At 47.9% G+C, this 12,107-nt stretch overlaps 1 protein-coding gene across 3 annotated transcripts in view; it reads right to left on the bottom strand.

Moving 5' to 3' along the window:
• Positions 1-12,107, bottom strand: part of ripk1l (receptor (TNFRSF)-interacting serine-threonine kinase 1, like) — a 99,360-nt gene that overhangs the window by 66,923 nt on the left and 20,330 nt on the right. For all 3 annotated transcript variants that reach the window (XM_085989208.1, XM_085989207.1, XM_085989209.1), the window contains exon 2: positions 388-617. In XM_085989208.1, coding sequence (XP_085845334.1) covers positions 388-590 — 203 coding nt within the window. In that variant the 5' untranslated portion in view covers positions 591-617. The remainder of the gene's footprint in view (positions 1-387; positions 618-12,107) is intronic.

Here is a 12,107-nt window from a genome sequence, read left to right as displayed (position 1 = left end):
GTGCAGCACACTTTGGGATCAACGTCCCCGCTAAACCGCGCTGCGGTCTGGAGGTCCCGCGCAAGCCGCTCACCGGCTTTCACATGGAACAAACCGCGCACGCGCGAATATTTCACTAGGCCGCGCAGCCAGTTAAAGGGACCACGCACGGAAAAAAAAGAGGGAACATTGTTTGAGATGCGTTGCTCCTGTCTAGTGCTTATCCAGCACCAGAAAAGCTGCCCTAAAAAGTTATTTTTAAACACAATTTTCACCAATTCCTGAATTTTTCCAACAGTGTAGAATTAATTTCTAGCATTTTCAGACAACTATGAATGACATCCTAAGTGAAAGTACTTTGTGTATAATAAAAAAAGGTTCCTGGCTGTGTGTTCATGTTACACTTACTCCGTGCGTTGTGGTCCTGTATACACGGTTTTTAGAACAACAAGTCCGTGATTCCTCCTGTAGCACAAAGACACCATTCCAAATCCTCCACCATCCAGGGGCTGCTTCTCAATCAGCTCGTTGGAGTCTATGTGGATTTCGTCTAAAGACATGGTTGGTCTGACTGGGCTTTCCTTAACGGCACTAACCCAGCTCTTGCTCATAACTAGTTAGTTTCTCTGTACCTATTGCTAGAGAGAGAGAAAGAGAGAGAAGTCAGTCCACAAATGACCAATTAAGGAATCTTTTTCTAGTTGCTTTAAGCAGCAATAAAAAAACATCCCTGTAACCCATCTCACTGATATCTTTAAAAAAAGCACCATTTCTTTTCCACACCACCCCTTACACAACAAACTGTGCTATAATATTGATTATACATGAGCCAAGGACTCTCCAGCCCTTCAACTTGTTCCAGCATGATGGAATGCAAATTAAAGATCATTATGCACTGCATATACCATGCAAAAACACTTCTTGTGAAATGCGTGTTCCTGACACTCGGAAGGGCGATTTTAACCCTACTCGCTCAGCAGAAAGCGGGCGGGCAGCGGTTAAACTCGCCCTGGCTTGTACCTGCCCGAAAGCCGCCACGATCGCAACATCTGCAATTTTAACCTGCTGTCCTGAGCGGGCAGCAAGGACCCGCGCCCGGAGCCAACGGGGTCCTTCTTTACATACGCGTGTTGCGGCCCGATGACATCATGGAGACCCAACTGTAATTTTAACTCAGGCCTGAGTGGGGAATCCAGCTGGAGTTAAAATTGGGGCCATGCGGAGCGCGTATTGGGAGTTCCAAGCACACAGGTCAGCAGGCCCCACACAATGGGCCGGAATTTGCGGTTGGTATGATGGCGAACTCTCAGTGTATGCCATCACACCGCCTTTGAAATGGACAGCAGGTTCGGGAATTCCGCACGCGATTGCGCTAAAGCCCGAACCTGCGATCTGTCGATTTGCGACTTGACAGACGAGCCGCACCGACGGGGAAATCCTAATTGCCCAACTACTGCCCAGCAATTACGTATGAAAATTTTACATAAGGTGAGACCTCCTGACAAATCCAAGGAATTTTAGAAGCTATATGAGGCTGGAAATGGAAGCATTTTAGGATTTTGTCCATGAAAAGTATTTATTGTCGATGAAAAGTTCAGAGGAAGAGTCTATGTGGAGCATAAGCTGAAAAAAAATCCGTACTGAAAGTGGAGGAAAGGAAAAAATAACAAACCCTCATTACTACAGCCTTCCAGGATTTAATGTGCACAAACATCTATGTTATCAATAATGAGACCCCTCTTCTGTTTGCTGATTGGAGCACCAGCCCTATCACCCCCAGCACCCCTTCCCCTGGCACCTTCCTGTGCAAGCGCAGGCGATGCAACACCTGTCCTTATACCTCCCCCCTTCCCACTGTCCAGGGCCCCAAACACCCCTTCCAGGTGAAACAGCAATTTACTTGTACTTCTTGCAATCTAGTATACTGTATTCGCTGCTCACGATGTGGTCTCCTCTACATTGGGTAGACCAAACGCAAATTGGGTGACCGCTTTGCGGAACACCTCCATTCAGTCCGTAAGGGGGACCCCGAGCTTCCGGTCGCCTGACATTTCAACTCACCGCTCCATTCCCACTCAGACCTCACCGTCCACGGCCTCTTGCATTGTTCCACGGCAGCTCAGCGTAAGCTCGAGGAACAGCACCTCATCTTCCGATTTAGGCACTTTACAGCCTTCCGGACTCAATATCGAGTTCAACAATTTCAGATCACAACCTCGGCCCCTATCATATTTTTATATATTTTTTATCCACACTTTTGGTTTGTGCCTTTTCCTTTTTTTCTCTCCCACATGGCAACTGTCTCTCATTCTGCCAGCGCATTTCACACTTCATCTAGAGCCATCCTTTGTTTCTTTACCTGTCCTATTACCATCTCGTCTCGCCTTGAATATCTCTTAATGTCTCTTCACCCCACCCCACAGACCTTCCCCTTTGTTCTTTCGTCCCCTCCCCCATTTCCCAGCCCCCTAACTTGCTTCTTAATCTGTTTCATTTCCTGCTTTTTTCTCAGTCATAACGAAGGGTCTTCAACCTGAAACGTTAACTCTGTTTCTCTCTCCACGGATGTTGCCTGGCCTGCTGAGTTTTTCCAGCGTTTTCTGTTGTTATTTCAGATTTCCAGCATCCGCAGTATTTTGCTATCGTACCGGCCCACGTGATCCCAGATACGCTTCCGCACACGGTACGCCCCCGGGATTTTTTTAAATTCGTTGATAGGATGTGGGCGAGACCAGCATTTATTGCCCACCCCTAATTGTCCTTGAGAAGGTGGTGGTCAGCCACCTTCCTGAACCGCTGCAGTCCATGTGGTGAGGGTACTCCCACAGTGCTTTAAGGGAGGGAGTTTCAGGATTTTGACCCAGCGACGATGAAGGATCGGCGATATATTTCTAAGTCAGGATGGTGTGTGACTTGGAGGGGAACTTGGAGGTGGTGGTGTTCCCATGCACCTGCTGCCCTTGTCCTTCTAGGTGGAAGAGGTCGCGGGTTTGGGCTCCGTGGGCCACTGCGCTGCCCTCTGCTACGCAGCGTCTGCCAGCAAGTTCTCGAAGGAGGGTCCCCACCAGGTAAGTGCACATTCCGTTCGGATGCCGGCGGCGCAATCCGTGGTTACACCGCCGACCGCAAAATCCAGGCCGATGTTTCCCTGCTCACTCTGTGCAAGTATTCCCGGTATGTCCTCTCAGCGGACAAAGCTCTGCGCCAGCAGTGTAAACTTGTAAAGTCCACCCTCTTACATGCACTTTTAGAAAAACAAACATTTACTTTCTCCTCATACCCCTGGTGGGCAAGTAACCGGACGTCTGCAAGTGCTGCATTACATCCAGCTACTGGGATGGCCGGTCAGCATCCAGCGTCACCGGTTTTCCTTCCCCCAGGGAGAAGCTCACAGCCTCACATCACACCTCCCTATGACAGCACAGCTGGGGCTGTGAACCCACTGTCTGGAGCATTGTGTGCACACAAGCCACAGCGGACCTGCGCAGCACCACCATGACATAGGTATTACTTTAAAAGAAAGACTTGCATTTATATAGCGCCTTTCGCGACCACTGGACGTCTCAAGGCGCTTTACAGCCAATGAAGTACTTTTGACGTGGAGTCACTGTTGTAATGTGGGAAACACGGCAGCCAATTTGCGCTCAGCAAGCTCCCACAAACAGCAACGTGATAATGACCAGATCATCTGGTTTTTGTTACGTTGGTCGAGGGTGTGGTGTATGTAACCTGTTCCACCTTAAGAGATGTACTACTTTCTCTTGGCTGCTGTATACTGTAGTACCGGTGGTGACCACACCGGTATATAAACGTTGTGTAGGGATTTGCTGGGCAGTTCAGCCCTGACCTCCGAATAATAAAGACCTGTTAAAGTTATTCTTGTGGTCTGTGTCCAGTGATTTATAATAAGCATAACTGGGTCACACAGACTTAACAGTGGCGACGAGTCCGATCTTACCCTGCGGCAGTTTTACATCCAAGGCAGCTTCGTCCTCAGAACGGGCGTCGAGAAGAGGCATCCGCCCTCATCATCCTGCTGAGCACCATCGCACGGGAGGCATCGAGAACCCGGGTTTAAAAGAAAAATTCTGACCACGAAGCCCTCCATCAGCGACAGGCAGTGATCATCCCTTCTACCACGGTGGTGGGTAAGCCGATCAGCGACACGAGCAGAAAGTCGGCCGCGTTGACTGTGGAGTGGGGGAGGGAAAACGGAGGAAAAAGGGTGGAGAACTCGACCACGGCCGGTGAAAAGCGCCGGGCTGCAATCGAGGCCGAGAGGCGCAGCGACTGGGGCAGCTTAAGGCACGAGAGCCGCGGAGAACTCAAACGCAGCCGGTGTAAAGGACCGGGCTGCATGCGGGGCTGAGAGGCGCAACAGCAGGGGAAGCATGAATGCCCATGGGAACCGCGGGGGAGCAAAAGCAGCGTCGGGGAATTGAGAACCGCTGGGGAGGCGAGAACGGTAGCAGCACGGCAATTGCCATTGCAGCCAGCGGGGGAAGAAGGCAAACGCGGGAATCCGCCATTGTAGTCGGCGGGGGAAGAAGACGAGCGCGGGAAAGACCGCCAAGCACGGGAAGCCGCCATTTTAGTAGGCGGGGGAAGAAGACAAGCGCGGGAAGCCGCCATTTTGAGAAAAAGAAAAATTTTAAAAACTTGCAAGGATGTCTAAACATGGGAACATTAATACCTTTGATAGCGATATCGAAGATTGGACCACGTATGTAGAACGCATGGAAGTTTATTGTAAAGCAAATAAGGTACCAGATGATGAGAAAGCACTAACCTTATTAAGCTCAATGGGTGCGAAGACATACGGGCTATTGAAGCACCTTCTTCACCAAATAAACCGGCGGATCAGACTTTCGCGAATATTGTTACTGTCCTGAAAAATCATTTAAACCCCACGCCGCTGATGATAGCGGAACGATTTAAATTTTACAGAAGAACGCAGCTGAAAGACGAAAGCAACGCTGAATTTTTAATTGAACTGCGTAAGCTATCAAAGTACTGTCAGTTTGGAACAGGACTAGCAGATGCGCTGAGAGATAAATTTGTGTGTGGATTGTTAAAAGAAGGAACACAAAAGCGACTGCTTGAGGAGAATGATCTTACGCTTGATAAAGCTGTCACTATTGCAGCATCGCACGAAGCCGCAGCGAGAGGCACTGCGGAAATGCAGCTACGGTCACCGGAACTCAGCACCAATCAAATGGTCTTGGGTACAGTAAAATGTTATCGTTGTGGAAAGACAACGCACGATCAGAACCAGTGCTGGTTCAAAAATCAGGAATGCAGAAAATGTGGCAGGCTTGGTCACATAGCTAAAGTATGCCGGTCAGGAAAGAAGACCAGCAACAAAAAGTCACCGCAGGAAAAGTACAGAAAGGTACACAAGGTGACAGAGAACAGTTCGAACGAACAGAAGTCAAATTCAGACTCCAGCAGTAATGAACTGGGTAGTCTAAGAGTACACAATGTTGGTAATGAAGCAGACCTCCAAACAATCTGGGTCACACTTCAGATAGCAGGAGTCCAAGTGAAGATGGAATTGGACACTGGATCAGCATTGACGGTCATGAATAAGCAAGATTACAAAAGGTTATTCCCACATATTCCCCTACGGGATACGGAGATTGTACTGAAAACATACACGGGGCAAAGAGTATACCCCATCGGGAAGATAGAGGTAAAGGTGGTCCACAAGGGCAAAGAAAGCCGAGGAATGGGCTTATATGTGCTACCTGAGGGAGGTCCACCACTACTGGGACGGGAGTGGATTAGGAAAATAAATATGGACTGGCATTCCTTAAAAGCACTAACGGTAGATTCCGGTACAAAAGATGTCAAACCTAAACGATTGTCCAGAATATTGGACGATGCTAAAGAGGTGTTCCAACAGGGACTGGGAACACAGAGGAATTACGGCAAACATCAAGGTTGAAGAACATGCAAACCCGAAATTTTTCAAAGCCAGACCGGTACCTTATGCGATACGACCTGCTGTGGAAGTGTGGTTAGCATGGTGGCATAGTGGTTAGCACTGTTGCCTCACAGCGCCAGGGACCCGGGTTCGAATCCGGCCTCGGGTGACTGTCTGTGTGGAGTTTGCACATTCTCCCCGTGTTTGCGTGGGTTTCCTCCGGGTGCTCCGGTTTCCTCCCACAGTCCAAAGGTGTGCAGGTTAGGTTGATTGGCTATGATAAATTGACCCTTAGTGTTAGGGGGATTAAATACGTGGGGTTACGGGGATAGGGTGGGATATGTGTTGGTGTAGGGGTTACGGGGATCAGGTGGGATATGTGTCGGTGCAGGCTCGATGGGCCAAAATGGGGTTTCTGTGTGTTCTGTGTCTGTGTGTGGAAGCTGAGCTGGAAGGGCTAGAACGTTCAGGAGTACTGTCTAAGGTAGACTGGAGTGAGTGGGCCACGCCCATTGTCCCTGTCATGAAGCGTTCATCGAGCAACAAGCCGGGGGGAACCGGGGAAGGTTCGCATCTGTGGAGATTTCAAGATCACTGTTAATCCGGTGCTTCACACGGTGCGATATCCGCTTCCGCGGATTGAGGATATCTTCGCTTCGTTGTCTGGCGGGAAACACTTCACCAAGATAGACCTGGCGCAGGCGTACTTACAGATGGAAGTTGAGGAAGAGTCACGCCAGTATCTCACGATCAACACGCATAGAGGCTTGTACCGATATAATAGACTGGTTTTTGGAGTGGCATCGGCTCCAGCAATTTGGCAGAGGGCCATGGAGCAGGTATTACAGGGAATTCCAGGCACACAATGTTACCTGGACGATATTCTGATTACAGGAGATGATGACGAGGAACACCTTGCAAATTTGGAACTGGTGCTCACCAGATTGAAAGAATATGGACTTTGAGTTAATCGCCAGAAATGTGAGTTCTTTCAGAAGCGGATCTCGTACTGTGGTCATGTCATTGACCAGGAGGGGCTTCATAAGTCTCCTGACAAGATCGAAGCTGTTGTGAAGGCTCCCGCTCCGGATAATGTATCCCAGTTGAGGTCGTTCCTAGGGTTGATTAACTATTACCATAAGTTTCTGCCAAATTTATCCACGGTGCTGCACCCACTGAACGCTCTTTTGCAGAAGGGAGTACCATGGAAGTGGAGCGAGGACTGTAAGAGGGCCTTTCGCGAAAGCAAGGCATTGATCACCTCAGAGGAAGTGTTGGCTCACTTCAACCCAACGCTGCCTATTCGTTTGGCTTGTGATGCTTCTCCATATGGTATTGGGGCAGTACTCTCACACAAGTTGCCAAATGGCCTGGAGAGGCCAGTTGCGTTCGCATCCAGATCATTGACCTCCGCTGAGCACAACTATGCTCAGATAGATAGGGAGGCTCTCAGCCTTGTGTGGGGAGTAAAGAAGTTTAATCATTACCTGCAGGGCCAAAAGTTTACGCTTCTGACAGACCACCAGCCGTTGGTATCCATTTTTAACCCTAAGAAGGGTGTTTCGGTGATGACAGCACAGAGACTCCAGAGATGGTCCCTTTTCCTAGGGGCACATCAATATCAGATCGAATTCAAAGGTACAAAGCAGCATGGTAATGCTGATGGGCTGTCGCGCCTGCCACTACTTACAGAGGAGGAGGCACCGACGGTTGACCCTGTTGAGTTATTTCACTCGACCATCATCGAATGTTTACCAGTCACCAATGCAAGTATTGAAAGAGAATCCAGGAACGACCCGACACTGTCCCGGGTCTACGAAGTGACAGTGAAGGGATGGCCAGCACATGGTGATCCACTGTTACCGGCATTCTCAGCAAGACGAGAACAGCTGTCCGTCTGTCAAGGAACATTGATGTATGGAACAAGGGTGATTATTCCTCCTAAGTTAAGAGAGAGAGTTCTAAAGGAACTGCATGAAGGTCATCTGGGGGTAGTCAAGATGAAAAGCCGTGCTAGGGCTTATGTGTGGTGGCTGGGTATCGACCAACAGATAGAGGATCTGACGAAAAGCTGCTCAGGGTGCCAAAAAGTGCAAAATGCACCTCCGATTGCACCGCTGCATCCATGGGAATGGCCTTCAACCCCATGGCAACGTGTACATATTGACTTTGCTGGTCCATTCATGGACTCCATGTTTTTAATTGCGGTGGACGCACATTCTAAATGGCCAGAAGTGATTAAGATGGCTACCACTACCTCGGAAAAGACAATCGCGGTGCTAAGAACGATATTTGCAAGAAATGGATTGCCAGAACAAATATGTTCAGACAACGGACCGCAGTTCGTGTCAGAAGAATTCCAGAAATTCATGAAGAATGGGGTGAAACATTATACCTCTGCCCCATATCATCCGGCTACAAACGGGTTGGCCGAGAGATTTGTACAAACGTTCAAAAAAGCAATAAAGGCCATGAGCGAAGATCAGATTCCACTACAACACAAGGTGGACAAATTCCTACTGGCATATCGAAATGCCACTCATGCAGTGACAAACCAAAGTCCTGCCATGATGTTCTATAACAGGAGGTTGCGGTCCAGGTTGGACTTGTTAAAACCAAATGTGCGGAGGGAAGTTGAAAACAAACAGTTCCAGCATATAAATAACAAGACCACTCGGAGTTTCGAAATAGGACAACCAGTGTTAGCCCGGGACTATAAAAACGAGAAATGGCAATCTGGAACAATTCGGGCCAGACAAGGACCCCTGATGTACACGGTAGATATTGGTGAAAATGTAATACGGCGTCATGCTGACCAACTGGTAGAATCGAGAACAAGGGTCGAACCCAGGGTTACGGCAGAGACAACCGTGGAAGAAGTTAGTGAACCTGAAGCATCTACCTCAGCAGTGAATGTACCTGATGATGATGTCCAATCCATAAGAGATCAACTAGATGAGTCACCCCAGCAACGAGAATCAGAGACCCCTGAAAGGCGTTATCCAACTCGAATCAGGAGGCCTCCTCAGAGACTGAATCTTTGAACTGTTTTGCATGAAGTTGTATTGTATATATATACTAGCTGGGGAGCCCGGCGTTGCCAGGGCTGTTTTGGGGCAGGCGGTTTAAATCGAGTGCCAGGCTTTGGGGCCCTGTCTGTGTCCCTTTGTGAATCTGGTGCTGGGCAACATTTTAAATCGCGTGGCAGGCTTAGGGCCCTGTCTGTGTCCCTGTCTGTCTACCTTTTAAAAGCTTGAAAAATGAAAGTGAAAGTACTTATAAAACGTTTTTGGTAAATCTTATGTTATTTTTAAAAGAGATACTAACTTTGAAAGTCGTTTTAGCTGGAAGCTGAAGTCATTTGAGCTGGAAGCTGAACAGAGCTGGTAGTGAAAGAATGGCTGCCACATCCCCGAGATGAAAACGAATAGTCCCGCCCACACACACACCGATTGGCCAACCATCAGGGGACCGTACTGTAGGATTGGTCAATCGTGACGGAACAGGATTGGTGGAACCTTGATGTCAGTCAATCAATGCTAGCAGATAATGAGTTTAATTTTGAAGGTTTTTTGCATAAGGCGCGAACAATTTTCGTCCGACCAAAAAGTAAATACGCTTAAAACCGTCTCTGAAGCGTAAGCTTTCTTTGGAGGTAACGCGCGCGTAGGTACGCCCTGTAACTTTCGAGTGCATACCCGCAAGACGCACAGGAAATGACAGACAGAATGACAGACAGAATGACAGATAGACAGAAAGAAAGACAGAATGACAGAAGTACCGCTTATATATATATATATATATATATATATATAAGATAAGATAAGATAAGATAAGAAGATAGATAGATAGATGTTATTATTATGTTATGTTAAATGGGGATATAACTGTTAAGCTAAAAAGGGAGGATTGTGGTGTATGTAATCTGTTCCACCTTAAGAGATGTACTACTTTCTCTTGGCTGCTGTATACTGTAAGTACCGGTGGTGACCACACCGGTATATAAGCGTTGTGTAGTGATTTACTGGGCAGTTCAGCCCTGACCTCCGAATAGTAAAGACCTGTTAAAGTTATTCTTGTGGTCTGTGTCCAGTGATTTATAATAAGCATAACTGGGACACACAGACTTAACAGAGGGATAAATATTGGCCCAGGACACTGTGGATAACTCCCCTGCTCTTCTTCGAAATAGTGCCATGGGATCTTTTACATCCACCTGAGAGTGCAGACGGGGCCTCAGTTTAATGTCTCATCCGAAAGACGGCACCTCCGACAGTGCAGCACTCCCTCAGTACTGCACTGGAGTGTCAGCCTAGAATTATGTGCTCGAGTCTCTGGAGTGGGACTTGAACCTCACAACCTTCTGACTCGGAGGAAAGGGTACGACCAACTGAGCCACAGCTGACACTGTTTCAATATTAATGTTGTTTCAATATTAATGTACACTGTACAACAAAACGATAAAATAAGTCATAAACATTACTTTTATGTTTTATTCCCTCCGGCAGACTAAACTGTTGCCTTACCAAGCTGTAAACAGCCTCTTTGGTTTTCTTTGCTCTCAGACACAGACCCCAGTGATAGTGATGGCTCGGTGTCAAATTGTGTTCGATAATCGCTCCTGTGAAGCACCTTGGGAGGTTTTACTACTTTAAAAGCGCTTGGAACAGGTGCTGAAGGGGAGGCCGCACACCTTGGCTCCCCTTGCCCAGCTCACTGGCTGCTGGTGCCCGGCATTACACGCATTAATATCATCGTGAGCGACCCGCCAAGAGTACCAGTAAACTATGCAAATGCTTGCATGTTCTGGTGAGGTCAGCTGATTTGTGAATTAGCTTTCCACTTAAAGCACTCAGTGCGCACGTCAGCCCCTGTTGGTTCAATTAGTTTTTTTCCCCCCACCCACCCCGAGTGGCCCGGATCGAAGGATTCCCCAGTCTTGACTAAGACGCATTGAGAAAAAAAAAAGCACGGTGTCTGTAGGAAACTTTCTACAGCTGCAGGTTGCCTGCTTATGGGAACCTCCGTAGAAACATGCCAAAAAAAGGAACTGCTCGCAACAAACTGCTTTGCGCGCAAATGATGTGGGAAGTGGAGGGGGTGGCAGAGAAATGACTAATCGTAACTTTGTGGTCGACAAATACTGCCCATTATACACTTTCCCCATCATTGTTGTACCACTTTACAGAGGTTGCAGCATCCTCACAACTTGTAACAGAAAACTCTATTACCCAACAATGTCCACATAATGTCAGCCAAGGCTTGGGAGTTTCTGGACCTAGACTAATAGAATCTGTGTAGCACCATATTCATCCCTAGTCCGCACTTTTAGTGGAAATTTACCTGTATGGAACGTCGTTGCGCAGTAATACAATAAGAAAAATTACTCACTAACTACCGCAGCGATAGGCCAGTATAAAAGATGTTTTAAATATAAATAAGTGTCTTGCTGAGCACCGCGACAAAGAACAAAACTGAATGAAGTGAATGCCACAATCCCTGCGCAACTCAGCTTACGACAAGCTTGTCTTTGCTATACTTAAAAAACAAAAAGGTTCTGTCTCTTTCGTGAATATAGGTTAATTTTCTTCCACATTGGTTAAGTCGCTACACTTGTCTTCTAATTAGTTGTTTTATATTTTTGTTATTCACCAAATATACTGCACAAAAACTTCAGGGAAATTGCCTACCCAATCACATCGCAGCTAAACAAAAAAAAAATCTCAGAGATACAGCCACAATGACACTCTAACCCCGGCTCTGATTGGGAGAAACTTTTTGAAAGTAGTGTTGCTTTAAATAGTGAATTTGGAGAGTACATCGGCAGAGAGATTACCTGCACAAATTTACAACGCACTGATGCAGAGACACCTGGGCCTCCACAATCCTCGGCTGTGTTTTAAGGGCCTTGTGCTCTGCTCCGTGCTCCTCCCTCACCTCTCTGCGTTTCCCTCTTGGCCCGGCTTGTGCTCCGCTCCCAGGCGTGTCTGTTCTGTAGATCTGCCTCCTCGCTCTTCCTCATACCTGCCTGACTGCTCCACTTGCACCTCTGCTCCTTCCCTGCTTTAGCCTCAAGCCCTGGTCCCCTTCCTGCTCTGGCGTCAGGCCCCACTATAGCTTCACAAGTCCCAGAAAACACACCGGGGTCGATTTTAGCTATTGGGGCACCAGCCGGTCGCCCGTACTCATGGCAAAGAGGCGG

The sequence above is a fragment of the Somniosus microcephalus genome, chromosome 5 (genome assembly GCF_052327205.1).
Source record: "Somniosus microcephalus isolate GS21.2 chromosome 5, FLI_Smic_1.0, whole genome shotgun sequence".
NCBI lineage: Eukaryota > Metazoa > Chordata > Chondrichthyes > Squaliformes > Somniosidae > Somniosus > Somniosus microcephalus.
This window is presented reverse-complemented; position numbering and strand designations above follow the sequence as displayed.